This window comes from Erithacus rubecula (genome assembly GCF_903797595.1).
Source record: "Erithacus rubecula genome assembly, chromosome: 13".
In the NCBI taxonomy this organism is placed as follows: Eukaryota; Metazoa; Chordata; class Aves; order Passeriformes; family Muscicapidae; genus Erithacus; species Erithacus rubecula.
This window is the reverse complement of record NC_136665.1, coordinates 11,558,513-11,582,994: the sequence shown is the minus strand read 5'-3', so window position 1 is coordinate 11,582,994 and position 24,482 is coordinate 11,558,513. Positions and strand designations below refer to the sequence as shown.

Here is a 24,482-nt window from a genome sequence, read left to right as displayed (position 1 = left end):
GTGTCCTCCAATGCTCTGAAAATAGAAGCTACAGATCCAAACCACAGGCAGGCCTCAGCTGTATTCCAGCAGCTACTTTACTGAGCAGAGGAGGGATCAATCACACCAGCAAGAACCATGAATCAAGGACCTTTCCACAGACTGCCAAAGGCATATGGATGCTGCAAACAGCAGAGCTGTGAGCCTCACACACAAACCTGAGGATTAACAGTCCAAAGGGATTGTTCAGATCAGTAATTGGATTAATAACTCAGGTTAGGAAAAACAAGGTAGCAAATAAATTGCCTGTTTGCCTAGCAGATGAAGAGATTAACAGCAGGGAGCCCTATGAATTTTTGTTGAGACCTGTGCTGTAACAAAAAACTTAGTACCACTGAGGAGCAGCAGCAAAATTTAGAGAAACCAAGCAGAATGACACAAGTAAGTTACTGCTGACAAAAAGCAAGATCCATGAAGTAAGAAGGAGGATGGAGACTACAGGATAAAAAGCAAACATGGACACCATTGCTAGTCTCTAAATAGCATTCTGGTGATAACCAAGAGAAGACAAACAAGCATAATCTAGTACATAAAATGCATTTTGGCTTTTGAGCCAAAAATGGAAGAGCTTAAGACTTGCAAGAATCTTTTTCCCCTTCCAGTGGAAGAGGGGGACATTCAACTAGATACATAACTTGTAAATTGCACAGAAAGGAAGAAAAAGGAACAACTGCATTTAAAAGTTACTTAAGTATTATTTAGTAGTTGCTGGGTTTAAGATATCAAAAAGTTATCAGAAACATGTTTAAAAATGATAGGAAACATTTCTCCACACAATGCACAGGAATTTTGGACTTACTGCCACCAGCTGCTGAAGGTCAGAAGATAAAAGCATGTTCAAACAGCAATTTGCACATTAACAAAAGAAAAGTCAGATGTCTTAGTAAGATGTTAAGCCATCAATAACAAGAAAAAATCAAGCTGGAAACATAGAGGAAAAATACAGTGTATCTTTAAGTATTTAACAGATACCAAAAAGAAATAAAATCACTAGACTACAGGATCTTTAGTATTACGTAGTACAGCTGCTCTCTAAAGGGAGGTGAAGGAGGAATAAACCAAATCTAAAAAAATCCCAGTACACCACACAACACAAACAGCAGAAAAAACACACGAAATTACCAGCAGCAAGTGCCTAGTAGAGTCCTGCAAACTCATGCACTAAACAGCCATTTAGCAGAGATACTGGGAAAACAGGGGAGGTATTATGGTTATGTTACCTGATAGGTGAAAACATGCCCAGAAACTCCACGACCTCCTCCAGGCACTTCCACCACAATATGCCCAAACCTCTCTGTCCAGCTCCCGCCCGTGACGCACACGATGCTGCAGGACAATCCAAGAACAAAGTCACACCAGGGAGCTGCATCCACTGCAGCATGTCCTAAAAACATCTACCAACCACAGTTCCCTTCTTCCAGCCTTAGCTGATGCTCAGAATATGCAACCAAACATTGAGAAACACCTCTAAAAAAGCAGGGAACACTTCCAAATAGGCCCATCCTATCTAAGATTATTCCTTCTGGGATAGATAGGATAAATCCCACTGTCTCACAGATGCACAAAGAGTCCAAGAACTCTTCTGTTTTCCAGTGTTGGTCAAAATCAGTAGCATCTGGAGGGATCTCAGGCCAGCAGTGGTCAATCCACACATTAGTGCCGTGTCTGATGCAGAAGACTCAAGACCTTGGTTTAGTTGTCATTGGTCTTCAGCCAGTGGCTTCTACAACCAGCCAGATCCCCTGATCTGCACCAGACATTCCTCCCAGCCCTTTTTCCAGACATAATTTGCTATGGGAGATCCTGACATGAAAAGATGAAAAGTCAAACTGTACTTAGAACAGAGCAGCAAGGAGTCCCATGTTACAGCACTGATTTGTTAACAGAAAAGCTAATCTGCAACAGACTTCCCAGCCCTCCTGCATAGCAGGAGATTAATTTTGTCTGGGCCTTGCTCAGGAGCGAGTTCCAGGTTCACAGCTATATCCCCTCAACTAAAGAGGCTGAGGAATTTGAACTTAGGCAGTGCAGTCCAAGCCAAGACCCTGTGATGCCAGGTGATTTACAGATACAGAACACAGACAGTGCCAAACCCAGAAAGATTATACTCTAATTCTAGGATGAGAACAGAAAGCAGATGGATCGAGACAAACAAATTGCACAGACAAGACAACACTGCTCAACACAGCAGGCCATTCCCAGCAGGATCTTACCTGGCTCCTAGAGGGAAGGGTGCTACAACTATTGCTACCATGGAATGGAAAAACATGTTTGTGACAGCTCTGATAAGAGGTTACTCACAATCGCTCTCCTCTTCTCCTGCTGGTTGTTTGGCTCCTCGTCCTCCCTTTCCAAAGCTCCCAACTAACTGCCCTGCTACTGGTCAACTACACAAATATCACAAATATCCTTTTCTCCTTGCTTCCTAGTTATCCCCCATTCATACCTCTTAACACCTGGCTACTGCTTTATTATTTTGTTTTCTCATGGCCAGACACACCAGCTGCACAATTCTCTGTCCCTGACATGACCCAGATTCAGAAATATTTCTGCTTCTTATCCTTCTCCTTACCACTACTTTTACAAGTGCTGTATGACCTGTCAGGCACTCCTGCCTACCAGAAGAGTGGCACTGGGCCCACCAGGACTTCCTCATCTGTCCCTGGCAGAAAGGATCTTTTCTTTGAGTTTGGGGGGAAGCCTTGCTAGCAAGTGAAGACTGACAGTCTAGGGGTGTGCCTTCAACCACATGTTCCCATCCTCACCCTGTGTTAACATGGTCAGGCTATTTCCCTATCAGTGGCACTTGCACAAGTCGTGTCCTTTGCTTTATTGAAATCTCCTGTGGCTGAGTGAAACATCCATGAAACTGCAGGGTTCTAAGCCCACAGCTCCCTGACCTGACTGTGGGCTCTGTCTGGGCAGTGTGGTTGGAATATGACATCACTGGCTGTCGCCTTGTACACAACCTTATCTCTCTAGGGTCACTGCCTGAACAACTAGTCACACAGTGACCTTACTCACAGCACCCCCTGGGAATGGGCAGGGCTCAACACCTACTATAGCAAAGGCAAAGACATCTCAGGCTGGGCCAGCAGCCAAGGGAAAAGCCAGCACCTGCCTCTGGGAGGAGGTTTCACAGATACTCTACCTGCTAGAGATCTCATACTCTTGAGCATCTACGGCACAGGGAATTCCTGCAACAGTGACAGTTTCTGCAATGTCTTGATGTTTCTGCCCGAGGTTTGAGCCAGTGATGGTGATTCTAGTGCCACCTTCCACTGGTCCAGACAGGGGGTACACCTGCAAAGACATCCGCGCACGTGTAAATGTCACAGTACCTCAGACCTCCACAGTCTGGTGACTGATCTACAGCACAGGGCCCTTCAGCTGCCCTGGTGTAAATTCTGCCTGCTCAGGTTACTGCTGCTGACTCCTTTTACTGGCTTGGACTAGTCCCAGGTTGCAGCCTCACCAGAAGAAAGGCCATAAAGAACACCAGGGTTGGAGCCTTCCTTCCCGTACCTCACTGCTGCCAGCAGTCCCCACCCAGAGGTGATAATCCACTTAGAAGGCAAAGACCACACTGCTTTGCCTTCCTATCAACATGCTGACCACTCCACAGGGCATTTCTGCTGAAGAGTGGGAATGCACAGCCAATACATGTTACTAGTATTGAAGCAGCAAGCACCATTCCCCCCTCAGCATCAGGACGACAATGAACTGCATGCTGCACAAATGTCAAAGCTCTGTCCCTGAGCAGCATCCAAGGTAAACTCAGACAAGATGCAGCACATGGATGTTGTGTGCCACAGAAGGGAGGACAAGCTGACAGCAAAAGGGACACATGGCTACAGACACTCGTCATGTGGCAGTTAGCAAGAAACATTTAAAATAAACAGACAAAAATAATTAATTCCAGTAACCTGTCATGCCTTTCTCATTGCTGTGCTGTTGGCATTAGGTTTTACCCTCCATTGCCACAGGCTTAGTTGGGCCAACCTGTTTCAGGTTCTGGCTCAGGACAGTTAGAAGATCCACCTGTACTCTATTTCCCAGCTCCTGAATGATTCTGGTGTGCCAGTTTCAACTGAGATATAAATGAATGATTGCCCACTGTTCTCTACCAGCAAACTGAAAGCCCAGCAACAACAGTCTAGAATCCTCACAACACTGAGGGACCCCAACTGAACTTCCTCTTCAAAAGGTCAATACATTAATGAGCTTCACTGTTTGCACTCTGAGTTCAGAGCCCTTTCCACTGCAGTACAGAGCCCTCCTTGCCCTGTGTGCAGTACACCAGTGAGCAAATTACTCACAGAGTGAATGAGAGGTGCTGGACACAGGTCTTCAATTTCTTCCTTGCAAGAGCCTCTGAAGATACAGCTGGGGTTGTCACCTCCACACCACACACAGTTGTATTTTGAGTCAGCTGTTTGGCAGCGGCTACAATCAGTGTGTCCCACAGAACAGTTGTAAAAAGTCACTGCAAAGGAGAAAAATTCAGAGGTACCTGCAAACATCCCCACAGGGCACAGCATAACCCAGCAACCTGGTGGCTTTTACAAACCCTACTCCTGCCCCCATGACAAGCAACAGAAATGAACCTCTGTTTTCCTTAGTTTTCTTGTGATAGGGCTAGCACAGGTACAAAAAGCCTCATTTGAGAATTTCTCAGTTCCCTTCCACCTCATTTGCTGTGCTTTTACTGGGAAGGCATTGTACTCCTACCATGGAGATCTGCAGCACTGTCCACTCGAAGGTGTCGTCGCCTCTGTACAAACACCACAGCATTGAATTCGAGTTGAGGTGCTGTGTAACTGTACTGCAAAGACAAAGATCATCAAGAGGACTTAACAGAGGCAAAAACAAACCAGCTGAGTAGGCAAGAAGCACCAGCATCCACACTGAATAGTGCATGGCAAATGCAGCCTACTTGGAGCTACCATGATGCAGACAAGGCAGTGTTAGGGGGGACAGTGGCAGCACAGGCTTGCCCTCACTGGTGCACAGTCACAATCCTGCTCTAGAAAGTGAACCAAAACCTGCTACTCTAAGATGAACACTGAAAAACAAGTCTGTGCTCACAACAATACTTGTCTAACTTCCTAACTGCATTCCTAAGTGGCCAATTCCTATCTATAAACCACCTGTTCAGAAAGCTGCTCAAGCTGGCATTTATGTAATTTCAGCAGAGCTGATGATGTAGGATCACAATGCAGGGCTCATGTTCACAAGAGCCTGTGTTCTTCTTCTCTCTTAAATATAGGAACTATATTGTGAACTAAAAATAACATGTCTGCTTGAAAATCTTGCCTTAAGTAAAATTCACACAGCACCCAGAAGTGTACATGTCTGTTTAAATTTTCCCTGGTAATTTTACAATCCACAGTTTTGCTTCTATCACCAAGGACAAAATCAGTACTAACAAGATTTTTTTTTCTCACAAAAGAACAATCATCACAGGAGCCATGATGCAGAGAATGACAAACAACAGTGCCTCAAGCTAAAAGCAGGAGTGGCATTGTGCTGGCCAGTTCAGAGACATCACCATCCCCTGCTACAGCCAGGTCATGTGGCTCAGACTGCACAATCTTCCTGAGGTTGAAAGTACCAGGCAGCAGCATCACAGCTGAGGGCCCCAGAGTGCTAAATATCCTACAAATACTTTTGCAAAATATGCTCTGTTCTCCAGAGCTTGCCTTCCATCCTACTCTTTTGCTGAGCAAAACCAGTGTGAATTGTGAAATGGCACAGTAATCCCAGCACTCACCTGGTTCATCTGGCAGGTGATATAACAGAGGGACTTGTTTGTTTCTTCTTCTTCCACATAAGCTTCCATCACCACTGTCCTCCCCTCCAAATTCAAGACACACTCATAGTCCCACTGCTGGTCCTGCAGGAGACACGTTGCACCACTCTTCAGTGCACAGAGCTTCAGGCTGCACAAGTGTCCTCCTGCCTCTCCAGTTCAGCACCTTTCCTCAAGCCACCAAGCCAGCAGTGTGCTCCTCTCATTCCCCTCATTATGCCAACTCTGTGCTGCATTCAAGGGCTGTCTATGCTGTGACTGCCCCCATGTATGTGAGGCAAACCAACACAAAACTCCTAGAAGGGAGCATGTGTGTCACTGTGCAGAGGACTTAGCACAGAGAGAGAAATTAAAAAAAACAAAGGCAGTGGGACTGTGAAGTTATACCAGGACATCCCCATGAAACACTAGCTTGGAGATGAAGAACAGAGTACACAGATTAGGGCAGAGCATGTCACAAACAGTAAGTGTATATTTCTCCTCCCTGTCTCTTTCCTATAAAGCTTCCACTGAATTGCTTAGATACTTCCTGTAAAAAAGCTAGATATGCATCTCTCTGGAACCAGCTCTGCTCCTCTGAGCAGTGCAGTATGTCAGGTTTAATGTATAAAGTAACAATTAGACTGTGGGCTGCATGTTCTGAGTTGGTTTTTCTTGTCAAAGGTTACTAAATCATCTTCTGTCTTGGGAAGCAAAGAGAATTTTTATCAGAGGCACACCCAAGAAACAGCTGTCAAGGGTGGTTTTCCCCACTTCAGAAGTTTCAGGTATGGCAGGAATAGCCACATTAACATGAGCATGCCAGAAAGGAAACAGATGACTTGTTTTTAGTTTATGGAGACACAAACAAAAAGGATTCAACAGAAAGTTATTCCAAGAACTACCATCTGCAGTGCAGCACAGGTGTAATTTAATCCAACTACATGCAGATCTTTTTCAACAGGTTGGTACACACCTGTTCTCTCCCCTTCTCTGGGTGACTTTCTACACAACAATATACCCAGCTATGAAATTCTTTATGCACAGAAATAGGTTATTTCTCTAGGAGAAACCTAAGCAGTCACACCTGTATCTTACACATTTTTAGCAGTCCACTGGCCAGGTTGCCCAAGCAGTGTCCTGCATTAATGCAATTTCTTGATGGTGATGGCACTGAGCTGACTACCTGATAGAGGTGGAAGTTCTTCCCCAGCAGGGTTATCTTCCTTGCCACATTGACTGGAAACAATGAAGATCCTTGGATTCCCTGCACGCAGGGACATGCATTTGGACCCCAGTTAGGCTCTTCACTCTGAAAAAAAACCACAGGACACAACCCCTCCAGTCTGCTGAAATACTGGACTGGCAATATAAAAGAAAACTTCAAAGAGTTACAGCCTTAGACCGTGAATTACAAAAGGCCAGTAACTAACCTCCTCCCAAAACTCAGGGGCATCATACTGATAATCCAGGTCAGGGTGAAGGATCCTGGGAAAGTCAGGGACATCCCTCTCCGAAGAATCGCCATCACCCGACAGAAGAGTAGAAGCAGAGAAAAGAGATGTGTCATTCTCAGCCTGCAGCAAATCCATCCAGTCCTCAGTGTCCTGGAGCTCTGTGCCTTCCTCCAGCAGCCACTGCGGGGGAGCTGATGTTGGCAGCTCTGAAACAGAGCGCTCAGTTCCTGGCAATCCAGGAGCATCATCAGAGACAGCAGGGCTCCCTGGCACCTGGCTGGGGGTCTGGGGAGATGAGATGGCAGATGTCAGTGCCTCTGTGGTAGGAAAAGGACTTGGAGGCCACTTGAAACTCGTGACATGAGGGGAAGGTGTTATGGCTGCCACTGCAGAGGTGTGCAGAGGGCTGCCCCCGAGGGTGGTGGGTGGGTCCGTGTGCCGCGCCTCCCGGGCTGTGGCTGGCCCTTCAGTGGGCAAGGCTATGTGATCCATGGTTTTGGACGGGCTGGAGAGGACAGACGCAGCAGGAGAAGTTGTCTCTGGCACAGTGACAGCGGGTTTGTCTGCTGGTGGTGGCAGTGGGGATGCTGTGGCAGCCTGCAGAGAGGTGGCCTCGCTGGAGAGGCTCAGGTGGGTGTAGCTGGGGCTGGGCGCCGTGGCGGTGGCCGAGGCTGCGGAGGGCGTGGCGCCGGTGGGCTCCGTGTGGGGCACAGTGCTCGGGCCCACAGCCACGGGGGTGCTGACTGCTTTTGTGGCCATGCTGGGGGCTGTGGTAGAGGACTTGGTGAGGGGAGCAGCTGGAGAGGGGTACACACTCGAGGTTGGGATCTGAGCCTAGAAACAAACAACATGGTGCGATGAGAAGAAGGAAAGAAATCACATAGAATAAAACCCAAGCAGAAAAACATTCTGTATGACCTCCTATGACAAGAGCTGTTTCTCTCTCTGGATTTAAATGAGAACTACATCTTATACCATCTTTTGCCAGGGGACTGGGGAATGTTTACAGTGCAGAAGATTCAGCAACACTCCCTCTTCCCACTGATGCCTGCACTGGCCTTCTCTCAGAGGGATGTCTGCCAGTCTTCACCCTCCACAAAAATGCAAGGCCACCTGCGGGAACCAGAAACTGGGCACCTGATCCATCTCCCTGCCAGGTTGCTCTTGTCCTTCCACTTTGACAACACTGGCTGCATAGCCCCAGAACAAGGGTGATCTGCTTCATCTGAAGGCACTTCCCCACAAAGCTGTAGTATCAGGGATGCAGAGCCTGGTGTCACTCCAAGGGGAGATCCTCTTTGCTCCAACAGTTCACCTCCACGCTTGATGTGACTGACAGCTGCTATTTTACCTGAAGAGATCTGACTCACTGAGGCTGTGAGAGCACACAGGACTAGGACTGAGCAGGAGACGCACCCTTTCATTGTAGATAATGGTTCCTTCCTCACAGGCTGCTTTGTGGGTGCAGAGGTGCTGCTGGATGCACCAGTTACATCCCCAGAGACTGCTCACACACTTCTGGCACCTGGAAGAATGACAGAAAAGCAGCTGCTAAGACAGGACAACCCAGAAAGGGACAGCCACCCTCCCTAGAACTACAGAAGAGAAAAAGCAGGTGCTCACGGTGCCGATTTCCACAGCAGGGCCACTGCAGCACAGTCATAGAAAGAGAAGTCCACAGAAGCAATGAAGATGTCATGGAAACGCACTATAAGCTTTATGGTGACATGATCTGAAAATGAAAATAAAAATTTCTTAGAAATGGAGCCCCTACAAGTTTGCCATACTGTTAGGAGACACAGCGTGCTTTAGGATAGACACTATCAAACACTGAGACAGATTCCCTTCCATGCTTTTAGCACCTCAATCACTGGATTATCCTATGGACACTAAAAACAGGTTGGACAAGTTCATCAGGAGTAGTTTGTGACAGCTCTTGCCAACCCATGGGAAAGAAGCCTAGTCTGAAGATCTGTCCATCTTTATCTCTAATTCCACTGCCATCTCTGTATTACAGGAAAAAGTAACATTGAGGTTCAAAGCTGATTGTCTTCTTTTGTCATCCAAAGGAAAATGAAACCCTTAGAACTGATGTGCCCTTCACATGCTGCCTTCACCTTGAGAGCTTTATTCTATGACCAGACTAAGAAGTGAGTCAGGGAAGAGGTTTATAAGATTTGTAATCTCACTTGCAATGACTGAAGGCTAATCTGCTTTAAAATCCAGGTCTCACATCAACTGCAAGCCTCAGGATAGCCCTGTTTTCTTTGCAAAGAGACTGTCACTGTTTTCTGTAGACCAAATAGCTGCAGAGATGGTCGAAACTTACTGCAGCTGATAGCATCAGCTGGAAGGAGATATTTTGCATACGACAGTACTAAATCAGCTAATTAATCTTGTCCCAGACAAATGCCTCCAACCTTAGAGTTGGTCATTAGTTCTCCAAATAATGGGAACATACTGCATTCTCTGCTCAACCCCAGGAACTGCTGCTTCTCTGAAGCAGTTTGCAATTAAAGTAACAAGAACCTTGTACACTGCTCCTCTCAGAATGAGATTTCAGAGCTCCTCTTGAAAGCAATCTCTAGTCACAACAAAACAATCACCATGTGAAAAACCAGTCAGCTCTAAGCTGGGTTCCTCATAGGATGGCAAGGGAAGCAGTATGCTAATAAAACAGTGATGAGGGGTGTATTGAAGCCCAGGATGTGCAGAAAATAAGGGTATATCCAAAGCAGCTGGAGGCTGGAGTCACTGCAATACTGCCAACTCCTATCACTGTCATAGAGGTGATTGCATTTGGCAGTGGTAGAAGGCGTAACACCTCCCAGGATTTCAGGGTTAGGACACCATATTTATAAATACTCCTTTCTCCAGAAAAGCCATTATTACCCATGACTGCCAATAATGCTGTTTGACAGTGCAGAAGATGAGGTTGAGCATTTGCAGGTTGAGAGCAAGAGTTTGTGCTACTAACTTGGACCTCAACAGCTACGTATGATGGATGAGCTGGTATGCAACCTTTAAAATAAAGCCAGAAAATGGCAAATATTTTAGTGAACTGGGGAAAGTATTAGATGTGGGAATAGGAAAGTGTTGTTTATCTAAGGCCCTAATGAGATCTCATTTAGAAAACAATGTATTAATCCGGTTACCAGCTTCAAATTCATCTTAGCAGAGTATAGAAGCCATGCAGAGAGGGAATAACAACACAGTGAAGGAGAGAGGAAGTCTGAGGAACAAGAGAATATGAAGAAGCTGGCACAGTTAAGCAGCAAAACTCTGTGCTAGGGACACCTGGCCATAGTTCACTGAGTGGGAGAAGCACGGCGGAAGCAAAAGGGCAACACAAATAGATCAAACAGACAGAAACCATCCACGAGCAAGTTTAGGCTACAAACAGGAGCCACTTGATAAGTCTCAGACACAATATGAACGTAATGTAGGTAAGGCATCTTGGAATAAAAGCAAGGCTGACTTACAAAGGAGTTGATAAGAATATCTGAAGCCTAGAATAATGAGAACTGCCTTTATCTACACTGATTTTTCACAACTGTGCTTAAATTCAGGCCCATACAACTAAACATAGAAGCAAATCCTGCCCACTCTGCTTCCAGTGGCAGTGCATGAAGCCCTGTTCCTTCTTAGCCTGACTCCTGAATGGAGACCTGGTGGGCTTGTTCCAGACTAAAGCAGTGTGAAAGCCAGATATTAAAATACTGCAAATAATATTGAAAATGAAGGAGTTTGAGATTGAATGAGCATGTTAGCTGAGTTCTGGTGTCATGTTATGTCCATGGAGATTGCTTTATACCTATTAGCAGCTGCACACTTGCACAGAAAAATCTGTTTAGCCATTTAGGTGAATGGTAGGGAATGTGTCCCAATGGACACCTGCCTTTTACTTCTGATGAACAAGCTCTTTGAAGAGATCAGCTCATCAGAGCTCACACTGACAGGCTGGGTAAAATCCAATGCAAAGAAAACAAACCGAGAACTTTCCAGGTTCTTCAGAGTGGTCAATCAGCAATACTCAGCCAGCTATTGTTCACAGGCTGACTGTGTATTTTCTGAGGTTATGGCACATTGCAGATTTATTTCTATCTTTAAGGACCATGGGTCTCTTCTTGCCTTTCCTTACATGTACTTTCACTTTCCACCACATGGATTTTGAGAAGGTTGCATTTGGTTGGTTTTAATAATAAAGCAATATTTATGAGCATTTTCTCCCCAGATTTATGAAAAAGCTGCCAAACCAGCCACTTCTCTAGACTGCATTTCAGATCACATTCAGATTTGCATACAACCCTTCAAACAGGATCTCCTTTCCAACTATCAGAATTTGGCATTGGAATTTGGCAACAGCCCAAAATAGCACAGGATGTGTGTGACACAAGTAGAAAGCAAACAGATATTATGAGGAATGAAATGAGCACCTGCTGACAGTCCACATACATTCATGGCTGTTAATCCTGGCAATACGACGACCTACAACATACCTTCCCCAACAATGTTATCAGAGCTATCATGCTCCATTTAAAGCATTTCACTAACCTGTTCCTGTTGGCAAAGCTGGTGCTTGGCTGGGATCTGGAGAAGGACACATGATTCCTGACTCTGTCAGAACTGCTGGGCTTTCATAATCTTCAAAATAACATGAGTAAAATTCTTCCTCACGCAGAGAAGGTAAGTCGGAGATGGCCAAGAATATCTGTCAGTTCAATAATACCCAGTAAATAATTTGCTTTCATCTAATGTATTTTTTTGGTTCTGTTTTTTTTTAAAGGAAGAATCCCATAAAGTTCATTAATTTTCCTATAATGTCTCCTAGGACTGACTGTTCCATTCATCATCTCTTGCCATTCCCAAACTAAACTTGGCATCCCTCCAGCAACTGACAACTTCCCCCATTGCCCAAGCCTCTAGAAAAAGACAGGTTCTTGCCACCTCCTGACACAATGACAGACTTCAAATCACTCCAGCACCTTCTTAGCTTTTCTGCCAGCTATCACATGCCAGACAGGAGCTGTAATTTTGGGTGACTCCTTTCAGGCCTTCCTGACAGCATGTGACAGAAACACCGAAAGCACAGACACAGGCACCTTATAAATACTAAAACAAGGAGGGTCCCCATCCAAGCAGGCATCACATACTCCAGAACACCTAGTAACTCACTGCAGGCAAGGACATTTAGTGTTAGGGAAAAGAAAGAAACAACCAAACAATTGAGTTAGCAGCTTGGCTATACCAGCAGACAATGTGCCTGAATTTCAGCATCCCAATGAAAGCAACAGAAAACCTTATGACTCCTCAGTTTGCAGAGGACTTTTTATAAGCTTGAGCATCATCAGAGGATCCCCACCACTCACATTTCTCTTTTCCTCTCTGCTGATATTGGCTGGAGTTAGTGACTGGACAGACAGACACTGCTGTGTAGAGTTAAAGCTCCAGAGCCACTGTTCACTCAACCTGGACCGCAAGCACTCGGAGCGACGGCTGCACCTGCAGGGAAACAGCAAGAACCCCTGTGAGAGACCTGAGCAGCAGTTTGTGTTTGGCTTCCAAGCAAACCCTGGCTGTCTCAAGCCTTGCTAGAATCTTGGGACAGCTGCTACAATATCCACTGAAGTCCCAGCTTCCCACCACCTTCAATAACAGGACGAACTGTTGTGAAATTATAGATGGGTAGGCACCTCTTGGGCTTCAGGGGTAATGAACTAGTTTCTACAGGGAAGCAGAACCAGCAGGCAGACACAGCAACATCAGTAGGTGAACAAGAAGTGAAGGACTGCTAAATAAGACACCAGAAGAAGAGACAACTTCGTTTCTCTAAACTTGCAGTGTGGTAGTTTGAGGTGAAATCAGACTAAAACCAGACTGAAATTTAATAAACAGTAGTATTGTGAGTGGTGCCAAAGACCCAAAAAGCAATGGGAAGATGTTCCTGTGTGCAACTGCTATTGCTGCTGCCAGTGTTTTAGGGAAGCAGAGAGAGGAATGATAAATTAGACCAAATACCCCATAACAGAACTAAAACTAAATCCAGACACAGATATAAGGAAGAGAGTAAGCAGGGATAATCACTAGGCACTCTCCCTCCAAAATCCTTACAGGTGAACAGGGATCTAACTTACCTTCCCTGAAGGACACACCAGCCACAGTAGGGATCTTTCAGTGCCAGACAGGACTCACAGTCCAAGTACAGGGAACATTCCATTATGGGAACTTTTACCACCTGTCAGAGAACAAAATGAAAAGTGGAAAACACAGCACACACAATAAAGCTCCCAGATCATTGGCTTCTTATGTCTAACTAGCAAGTCCCATCACCTGCATGCTCATTAAAATAACTTCTTGATCCTCAGTTTATTCTCCCATAAAGACAAAGAAAAAAGGAACAAATTTCCAGAGCCCATCTGAAAGGCCATTTCACGTATTGTGAAGGATGTCTAAACATCAGGCTGTAGAGAGGCACTGAGGAAAGAAACTGTATTGCTGTTCATTGGCTATTCTTGAAAAATGCAAGACATCTTGCAAGGAGGAAATTTTATTAAGTCATAAAACTGGATTTTAACAAAGTGAATTACAGAATAGCTGACTGATTATCATGCACTCTCTTGCTTTTTTGGACTCTGACATGTGAGATCATCTCTCCTGACACACAGGTGACTGAAGCTGGAGAAGCAGCTACAGCTGAGGTCTCTGAATCCATCTGCACTATTGCCCAGCTCTACCTGGCAGAAGTATCATTTTGAATTAAAGTAGACCCTGAAGCTTTAATCAATGTAGAACAAAAACTTTCTGCCATCTCAGGGTAAATTTTACTTGCAAAATTTTTATGCTTTAACTTACCATCCTTGCTGATTTCAGCCTCTTGCCCTCTTTAATCTGCTACAACACTTCAGCTACCACTGTCAGCTACTTTGAAATACCAACTTCTAATCCCAGACCTATTACTTTAGCTAAGTACATGATGTAATTTGCATCTTTTAATTGGCAGAACAATTACTGTTAAGGATATATTTCAGATTTCCCTAATCTTCTTCCACTCACAAATTTCAACTCCTGCTTTGAAGTGTTAGAAATTTTACAAGTATCTCAAAGTGCACTGGGGAAGTGAAGGGAAGCAGTGGCTCTCATTTTTTATTTTTTCTTCCTTTCAGAGTAACTCAAGGACTGTTTTTCCTTTACTAGGAGGATCCTTTTCTTTCCAGCTCAAGGAGTTGATATGAATGGTGGTACAAATCCTCTCAAATAAAGTATCCATGGCTGGATTTCCTACTCAGCAGACACCAATATCCCCAAAGCCTGAGGCATTGCAATGCCTCTTCTCCTCCAACTGCCTCTAGGCACAACCAGAATTACAGAAAGCAAGAGTAAAGAGAAAGGTGCCTCACATAGGTCCTTCCACAGCTTGATTTCATCTGCAAGACTGTTATTATATCCCTGGCCAGAGAACACCTCTGCTATCTGAAGGCATTTCCCACACATTTCTGCTTTTTTGTAGGTTACAGAAGAACAACTTGATCTTTTAACTGATTAAAACCAGAAGTGCTACACTTTAATTAAACAAAATCTCTCTTTTCTCTTTTCCATCTCCTGCAAAACCAAGATGGGTCACTTGTGAACAGAGAGGCTTTCTTCTGCTCAAATGGAGATGCAAACTGCTGTCCAAACAGTTTCTGCTCAACACAGTGGAATCCAGGAATTGGTGGTCCCTTGTATCCATGCCAGCAGAGCAGCTTTTCACAGCCTGCAGTTCACATTCCTCCATCACTGCTGATCCAGCCTCACACACTTCAGAAAATGCACACGCAAACAAGCCATGGATTAGGGTAATAAGACTTTCTCCATGCTTCCTCCAGCTTTTGGGAAAGGTCAATCCTCAGTCCCTGTTCCTGTAAGAAGACTGGCAGGCAGCTGCTGCCCAGCACAGGCTTAGCCAGGTGCAGTTTCCCTGCCTCTCCTCACTCCTGTCAGCAGATTGTCTGGATATCTAGTGCTTTCAGCTCCTCTGGGGAAGGGATTGGATTGTTCTTACCATTGACTGGGTCATGACAAAAAGGTGCTCCTGCAACTGGTCGAACAGCAGGTCTCCACTCACCATGCTGTTCACCTGGATAGATACTGAAGCATAGGTGTGTGCCTCTCCCTGGGCTCCCAAGTACACCTGCAAGAGAGCCACAGTTGTGAGCAGGCAAAGCACCACCACAGGAGCTGGGGGCACCCATTCTACAACAGGAACAAGCTGGAACCCTGCTGTGTGCAAGGATTTTAACCTCCCACCAGAACCTCGGTGCAGGGACTTCAGCCTCATGAAGCACATGCCCAGAAATACCCGTGCAAACTACACAGGATGCACCAGCCCTGCTGCTGGCTCAGTGCAGATGTAACCAAAGGCAATGTGGCCATGTTTGAGGCATTCACATTTTCCACAGGCAGCACAGGGGAAAAGAGACCATCTGATAATAACTATCTTTAGCAGGAACCCAACTCCCCAAGGAAGAAGACAAACTGCATTTTCCCCTTCTACTTGAGCATCCTTGGTTAGTTGTATCCTTTTTGCTGCATGCAGATCATACCTTGTGCAGCCTTCCTCTGCTGTCTCCCAGGAAAGCAATGGTGTGCCCATCTTCCACATTGACTGCCACAGCTGTCAGACGGGCATCAGTTTTCTCCAGGAGTGGGGCTGCTTCCAAGGGCACCCGGCTGGCCATAGGGCTGGGAGTGTGGTCAGAGCCACAGGGGTAGGCATATAGGGTGTCCTTTTGGAGGAGGGAAAAGAACAGAGAAATCAGTATCCAAAAAAATTGGTACAAATAACACTGGCACATTAAACACTTCCCACCATCCCCTTCTACCCAGATTCCCCAGCAGTGAATTCAGCTTTAACCCCTCTAAGCTTTTTTTACTGAGGGCAAAACCACCCATGTTTTAATAATTAGTTTAGGTATGTTGGCTGGCTGTACCCTCACAGAATTCTGCAGACATTTCAGCCAGTTCATTCAGCATCAGTAATGAAATGCACTGAAACTCTCTCAAGTTCTCCAAAAAACACTGCTGTAACACACTACCATGATAATGCTTTGGGGAAAATTTACTGTGTTTTCCAAACAAAGGAAAAATAAGAATATTTCTGTTTCCAGTGCAAAGCCACCTTGTGAGAAGTTTCACCTCAAGAAATTTGCATGGTTTTGCTGTAACACTCACAAGTTAAATTCTAATTCTGTCCTAATCTCAGTGCATCACGACATACATAAACACAGGGTGGGACACAATCTGCTCCAAAGAGCTTACTAACTGCACTTAGGAATCAAAGAGCACATACAAGAGACATCATTGCACACTGCTCCTCCTAAGCCTTGTGAGAGTTCTGAACATTAACTCCACTGCTCTGTGCAGAAACAGTCATTCTTCTGTTCCAGTTAGTTCCCTCCCAGTGCCACCAAACCTTCACTTACTGCATTCTAAAGAGGGACAATGAAAGCTGCCAACTTATTTACTATTTGTTATGAGCAGAGAAAAGATATCCCATTATGATTCATCTTTTTCCTAAGTAACAAACTAAGTCTTGTCTAGGATGGTTCCTCTGTTGCTTTATATCTTTCTTGGTGCCTTGTTCCATGTCCATTTCAATTTTACAGTATCCTTTTGGAGACTGAATGCAGGATTGTTCACCCAACAATTACTATCTAAACCAGCACTTTTTAATTGATCAATGGCTTGTCTTCAAACAATGTGGCTTGTGTAAATTCAAGATTTTCATCACAAAATCCCTTATGGATAATGTTTTCACTCTCCTCTCCAGCCTCTTACTAATTACTCTGACAAAGCTGAGCATGGAACAGCACATTAACCATGTGGTCCATACCGACTCCAGCTCTCTCTCTTGCCTCAGGCAATTCAATTTAGCCTCCTTGTGAGCAGGGTTATGTATTCCTTCTGTCTGATGTCTGTGGCTTTGCATTTGGCAGCTCAGGCTGCCCGTACCAACCGGCACCAGGCAATGGAGCTGCCCCCGTCACAGATCCATGATAACAGCACATCATGGCATTCCTGAGGCTTCTGCTTATCTCCACTCACTGATCCCGTGGAAAACCTGGCCCTTTCTCCCCTCTCTCTCTTTATTAATTTTTTTTTTTTGGCGTGTCTTTGTGTTGTTGTTGTTGGCTTTGTTTGTTTTTTTAATACTCCACTGCTTCCTAGAGAAACTAGAAGCAATCAGCAGGTTTTGGTAAGGTCTATGGAAATTCCACAGTAAAATATATTTAACTTGATCAGCTCTGTTCCCTTCTCAAATGCATTGTTATCTTAGCAGGGAGGCAAGGCTTGATACAGCAGTTCCATTAACAAACCACGCCGGTTAGACTAGCACTGCTTTCAGTCCAGTGCTTTGTTCTTTTCTTTTCAAATATTAATTCAATTATTTTTCTGCACATTTGGTGCAGACAAAGTCTGAGGATGTTATAGCTTTTAATAACTGCTACCATCCTCTTTCAATGATTTTTATCATCCTCTAAACTATCTTTCATTTTTAGTGGCATATGTTTTTCTTACCACCTGTCGTTTGATTTTTAAGCTTCTTCCAATCATTTTCTTGTAACTTAAAGACTTCTATTTCTCCAGCTATCCAATTCCTATAAGATTTATTAGGAAGCAGTCCACTGCCAAAATTCCATGCTTCAAAGCATTAAGTGCTGATTTTGAATGGGATTCTAGGTATCTTTTGCAACCTTTGTACAAATTATGGAGCCTAATGACCTCACTCATGGCTGATTTTTCAAAGCCTGCTTAAAAAAAAGTCCACGCACAAGTCAGAAATATTTGTAAGCCAGTCGTGCTCAGCACTGCTGTTGCCTGTTTGTGATGCCAAGGGCAAGTCACTTCACACACATTTATCTACCACAAACCAACGTGACCTATGCAAGCTCTCCCAGAACTGGCACAGCCCAGCCGTGGCCTCGCAGGGGCTGTCAGTATAAAGTACTCATATAAATTTACATAGAAGCTGTTTGAATTGCTTGCAATGAGTAACATCTTGGCAACATCGTAGAAAATGCACTTGAGGGATCACCCAGTGTCTTAATGAAATGCAGCAGCTGCTGCTGTGAATTCTGCTGTGTGTATCCTATCTGCACAGGTAGGAAACAACAATAGGACAAGCTATATCTATGCATGAAGAGAACTAAAAACAAAAGGACAAGATATATGCCTAGAAAACTACACCCACAGAAGACATGCAGCCTTCCCAAGCCTTGCAGAAACATGTTTCACACTTCCAATTTATCAAGTCACTAAATAGCATCTACATAGCTTCTGCATCTCAGAACTAATGAATCTCCAGCAAACTGAACAAATTAAAATTAACTGGGTCTGAAAGTCTTACAAAAACCAGCCTAGGGCTTTTTTTCCCAGTTGAAGAGATTGTATTGAACTGTAAACCATAATTTTAGCTTCCCTTTTTGGGCTGAAACCCAGAGGCAGAGCTAACTAAGGAAAAGGGCATACCTTACGCACTAGTTGGTTTGGAGGCAGAAAAATGTGAAATTAATTAGCATTATCCTTACATCTAGCACAAGCTGCCACCACTGAAAATGAGTTAAAACTGCTCCTGCATAAAATGTCCATTGACAGCCGCTTCCACTCAGCCCTGACTGGAGCAGGCAGGAGCTGGCACAGACCTTCACATGATGTTAGATACAATTTGAACGACAACCACTACTGTGTGCTGAATGGTGAAGGATCAGGTTTGTGGGGACATTTGCATATCATTGGACACACTTGTTAATAAGACACCACCCTGTGGTCAGCCACTCAAGCCAAACCATCCAGCTGGGACCCCAGGTTCAGGCACCAGGAATCACAGAGAGAGACTGCTGTTATTTCCCACCCTGTGCATCTACTTCTCCATTGGATCAAACGGTATAAGGGTGCTCTACATCATTTTCAATGAAGGATTTTTCTCATCTGCTCATACCTGTTTGACATTTAACTCCCTTAAGCTCCCCTAAAAAACACTTGTGACAAATCCTTTCATGTGGTCTTTCCAAGGACAAATGGGGCATGCCTAAGAAATACAGTGAAAGCAGGACATCAAGCTGGACAGTCTCCTGCTTCCCAACTCTTGCATACTCCTCCTACCCTTATGCTTATCCTGCTCCAAGTCTGCTCTTTACCCTTCCCTTGTCCCACAAGTACTCTACAGTCAGCTTTAGCTACTGAAAGGAAAACCATAATTTTAGGACTGGTTTTGAACCACACACCCAACCCCAGAAACTTCTAAAGCTCTGTGGTACCGCTTTGCTTTTTGTGGCACCAGGCTGGGAAGAGGCAACTCCCTGGACAGCCTGTTCTGTAAAGGAAAGACACAAGATAACACACTGCTCTGCTAAGGACCTGAAATACCCTTGCTGCAAACAGGCTGCTCATAGTCACAGAGCCTCGTGCCAGGACACTGCATCCAGGAGAGCGCTGCTGCCCTGTGTTTGTATCACTGTCCCTGATTTTGCAGCCAGTGTGGCTGCCAGATGGTGAGAATTCAGGGTCACAGCCACTTTAGGACATATTTTTATCCTGCAACATCCCCTTGTGCTTTTGTCACTGAACTTAAAGGATTATCACCTCTTACAGCTCTGGAGAAAAAGACCCAGCTCAGGAAAACATCCTTCTTGTGCCCAAAATTCTGCAGGACTAAAGCAGTCTATAAGAAACTGGGATTTCCAGAGAATCGCGGAATTATTAAAGTTGGAAGAGACCTCTGTAGACCATTTAGTCAAACCCCTCTACCAAAGCAGGATCACTTAAAAACTGTTACACAGGAACACACTCAGGAGGGTTTTGAACATCTGTGTTGACACTTTTTTGCTAATGTTCCTTTTTGTTCCTGAGTGCCTTTGCTGGAAGCTGTTGGGAGGTGCACTTCACCATAGGCAACAGGGACCCAGCACACCCCTTAAACTCCCTTCCCAACACACAGGAGCACGTAGACATGCTCCTCTCCTTCCCTGCAGTGCAGACCATGACACAGATAAAGAATGACCTGAACAGCAGCTTCAGTGCTCTTGCCTGGTATTGCCACAAGACAGGCCTCAGGGCCAGGTCACACCAGATGCTCTTCCCACTGCCACATACAGTTCCTCTCCCTCTGCAAGGAATTCTGCCCATGTGGGACACAACAGACTGAGCCCAAAGGCTTTTAACCCAGATTTCATCATCCATCTGTGTAAGCAAGTTAACTTCAGGAACACTGAGCAACACAAGAACATGCTGCAGGCTGCTCAAAAGCGCAAAACCACTTACCGCTGGCAGCTGGACACAGTTGGAACTGACATCATATTCAATATATGCCACTTCTGTCCCTTCTTCTGACTTCCCATCTCTCATGTAGCAAACATCCCTAGTCCAGTTGGTCAGGCGATCCACCTCCTCCATGGCGTAGACACAGAGCGCAGACTCCTCGCTCAGTTTCCCAGAAGAAGCCTGCCAGGCAGAGAAAGCTGCGAACAGCACTTCCCCCTCGGTGTCCAGCTGCCCCTGGGCCAGTTCCTTTCCTGGCTGGGTGACATAGGCTGCTTGCAGGAGGCTGTAAGTGTTGGCCTTGCTCTGGCAGAGCAGAGGTAACTCCACGTACGAGTAATAGTGGGAGTCATCCAGGCAGATGCGCGAGATGTAGGTCTTGTACTCCCGCGACTGGGATTTGAGGTCCCGCCGGTAGAAGAGGAAATAGACACTGGAGCGGTAAGTGAAGGATTTGATGAAATGGTGGTTGTACTCTGACAGCCGGCCCACAGCCAGTTTCGCTGTTTCTTCATAGGAGAAAATGGAGTGAGAGTCTGTTGCTTGAACATCCCCTCCGTGGGCCCTGAGATTGCGGGTTGTGATGGGAGGAATCCCTCCTCCCACCCCTCGGCTGGTGTACCCTCGTCCCACAAACAGCAAGGGCACCTCGTCCTTCGAGTAGGCGATGAGTCCCACAGTGGTGATATTGGGATCATTGGCAGCAACGTACTGAGTGTCACCAGGGCTCTCGGGGCGGAACAGGACGTGGTCAATGGATGCCAGGCTCCTCTTCTCACAGATTCCCTGGTGGACACTGCCACACACAATGAGCTCCTTCTGCACAGTGTTCACCAGCAGCAGCTTGTTGTGATTGTCAGTGTGGTGTGCCTGAGGGCACTCCAGCTTTGAGACTGGGGGGAGGCAATCCTTACTGTCCAGAACTGGTCCAGTCTGAACCATGTTCTCCAACAGCAGGTCAGATGTCAGCTGAAAGAGAAAGTTGGTGGCTCCCAAGTAAATGGTCCCAGATTCCAAGTCCATGGACAGGTGGAGGAATTTTGTAGCATTGTGTGAGAATGTGACATACTGCAGTCCCCGTGGAAGTGATGCTCCCAAGAAACAGAGAACAGGAAGAAGGAACGTTCCCAGAGGCATGGTAAACACTCTGTAAGAGAGGAAAGGCTGTTATAACTCCTTGGAGTCAGGAGTAAAGATTAACACTCAAAATCCTTCAATAGCACCCACAGAAAGAGGCCTTTGGTAGTATCAGAGATTTAATTCAGTCATCTACACATCAGATGACAGGTGCAGCATCCTCAGGAGAAGGTGCAATTCTTGCAAGTACATGCAACATTGAAGCTGATCACTACTCCTGTAACATTAGAAAAATCCACATTTAACTCAACTCCTGCACAGCTGAGTTACGGTGCTGTATTGGAAGTTCTCCAGGACAGGACCAAATTTCCATAGAGCCAGCACATTGCATATGGTGTTAATGAGCAACTCCAGAGTAAAACAAACCACTGTCTAAGACAAACACAACCTGTAGGACCATTGTTTAAATAAACTGTAGCTGAGATCCAATTTGGAGCAAACTTACAAGCCCTTCACTCTATGTTTGATCTAGATATCATAATTAAACCCTCTCTTTGTTATCACTTATGGCTACCAACAGCCTCTTGTGGGTCTAAGGCTGCTCCACTCATGCTTCAAAAGAAACCTTCCCATGCCATCTCTGTCACTGATCATCACCCAAACAAGCAGAACCTGGGTGCCAGGATGAGGCCTCTGGAGTATCAGTCACATCAGTTCCCAGCTTCCTCCCTGGGGCCAGCAGTCTGCCCCCAGTCCTGCCAAGCCAGACTCTGTGGGACCCCATCTCCTTGGGAAGTTACACATCCAGGTGAGGAGGAGACCACCTTTACCTGTTCACCTGTTACTGCACTCTCTGGAGTATAAGTCTCTTACTGGCACTCATTTCCCCACTGCACTTTTCCCAGTACTGTGAACTGTGATTTAAACACGTCTGTTTTGTGGACAATGCTCCATTCCTTCCCTGTCCCATGTCTCAAAGTGCAAGCAAGTCCAGGTAGGGTGGATGTTGGACAGACCCACGGAACCACCAGACCTGTTCAACTCCTCTCCAGAGGATATTTAGACCAACTCCTTTTGAAACCTACTGTGATCCACTCAAGCCATGCCATGGACAGGAACAACTGCTCTGGACAACATGGGAAACCCCACAGCACGGTGGAAATGCAGTAATAAGTACCTGCAACGTTTAGATTATTGCTTTCCCCATGGAGAAAGGGAAACAGCTGCAAGTACTCAATAATTTACTATGAGTACCACCTCATTTAAACTGAGAAGTAGGTGGTGATGCAGCTGTGAATCTACTTCCTTCCTCCCCTCCCTCCCTCTTGCAGACAGGGTATCAAAGCTGCATAGAGCTACACAGCTGCCAAGCTGGGTCAGAGGCTTCACAGAGCTGATTAGCACAGTATCTCCTCCAGAACTGGCCTGTAATCTGCTCTGCTCATTTTGGCAACTCAGCTCCTCAGGGGTGATATTAATTCTGTAGTTAAAGTTAAGAAAACTATCATCACTTCCCTCCTAGGGCATCAGCCCTCTTGGGTCTTCCTGGTAAGTTCAAAATGCTTTTATCTCAGAAGTGCTTAAAGCACAGAGGTAGAAAAAGATCTGCAGCATTTAAAGAGTAAACTACTCCAGCATTTACTGCAGAACTTCACCAATTTAGGCCACAAACTTCTCAACCCACAAACTGTCTCACACACATTCTATACAATGCCCAGCGCACAATGTGCAGAAAACACAGTAGCAATGTTGAGAACAATAGCTGTAAGACTCTGGATCTATCTTCTAGTCCCCTGCCATTGCAAAAAAACCCCACAGAAGTCTGCTTTCAGGCTCCTTTGTCAGTAAAACTGGCATCTTTGCTCTACCTAAAGACCAGTTGAGAGGATTAGTTTACTTGTGAAATCCAGCGGATGGAAGGTATTATAAAAAACAAGACTTTATTAAATATAGGCTTTGTGAAGCTCTGGAAAAGCTCCACTTCACACGGTTCTTGTAGGTAAGTAGGCAGCACTGTCAGGATATGCCCAGGCTCAGGAATGCTGGCTCTGGGCTGGCAGCTTTCCCCCAGAGCACACAGCCACTGATTCACACCGCACCAGCGCCGTGTTTAGGCTACGTGCACACTGGGGCTTTTGTTTGCCCTGATAATGGACACTTAGTGCTTTCTGCTTCAGAGCCATGAACACACTCTGCTTCACCCAGACTGGCAAACAGCCCTGAACTACCCAAGGAGTCTCTTTTCCAGAGTGCTAAGTGAGTGCATTGTAGCACCTGAGAGAAACTCTCATCCTGTGGGAGATGTTACGTGGGAAAAGCCAGCAAGGAGACACACACAGACTGAAGAAAGGAGATCTAATTTGACTCTACCCTCTCAGGTTTACATCAGCAGAAAAGATTTTGCTCCAACTCCAACACGTTAGTTATTTTTAAAGCTTTTTCACAGTTTCTATTGGAGAGAACTTGATTTAAGGAACTCCTTAACCACACAACTGTCTCTTTACTCTGCACTGCCATCATGCAGATGTCACAATGGCTTGTTGTACGACTGTCTGGAGTCTGCTCAGTTTCAAAGCTAAAAATGCCTGCAAACAAAACAATAGGCTGATGGCCATCCAACAGCAGGAGCTTGACTATGTTGTGAACAGCAACAATGACATGGAGAAGAGGATCTTTGATCTGGAAGCAGCTGAGAATCACAAGACGTCATTATACTACACCACTCTGAGGAATCTGTAATCTTCTTTTGAGCTAATGCAACCTTCCTCTGCCAGCACTTACACAGTAAAATCGGCATGTGTCTCCAGGATTTATGGATTCTG

At 45.4% G+C, this 24,482-nt stretch overlaps 1 protein-coding gene across 7 annotated transcripts in view; it reads right to left on the bottom strand.

The window, feature by feature from the left end:
* The window catches only part of PLXNB1 (plexin B1), a 77,316-nt gene that overhangs the window by 17,594 nt on the left and 35,240 nt on the right, over positions 1–24,482 (bottom strand). For all 7 annotated transcript variants that reach the window (XM_079317051.1, XM_079317049.1, XM_079317050.1 and 4 more), the window contains 15 exons: positions 20,587–21,730; positions 15,870–16,052; positions 15,329–15,457; positions 13,422–13,522; positions 12,657–12,789; positions 11,842–11,998; positions 8,911–9,019; positions 8,704–8,812; positions 7,264–8,121; positions 7,017–7,142; positions 5,813–5,935; positions 4,771–4,864; positions 4,359–4,525; positions 3,191–3,342; positions 1,260–1,365 (listed from right to left, as the gene is read on the bottom strand). In XM_079317051.1, the coding sequence (XP_079173177.1) occupies positions 1,260–1,365; positions 3,191–3,342; positions 4,359–4,525; positions 4,771–4,864; positions 5,813–5,935; positions 7,017–7,142; positions 7,264–8,121; positions 8,704–8,812; positions 8,911–9,019; positions 11,842–11,998; positions 12,657–12,789; positions 13,422–13,522; positions 15,329–15,457; positions 15,870–16,052; positions 20,587–21,720 (3,681 nt within the window). In that variant the 5' untranslated portion in view covers positions 21,721–21,730. The remainder of the gene's footprint in view (positions 1–1,259; positions 1,366–3,190; positions 3,343–4,358; positions 4,526–4,770; positions 4,865–5,812; positions 5,936–7,016; positions 7,143–7,263; positions 8,122–8,703; positions 8,813–8,910; positions 9,020–11,841; positions 11,999–12,656; positions 12,790–13,421; positions 13,523–15,328; positions 15,458–15,869; positions 16,053–20,586; positions 21,731–24,482) is intronic.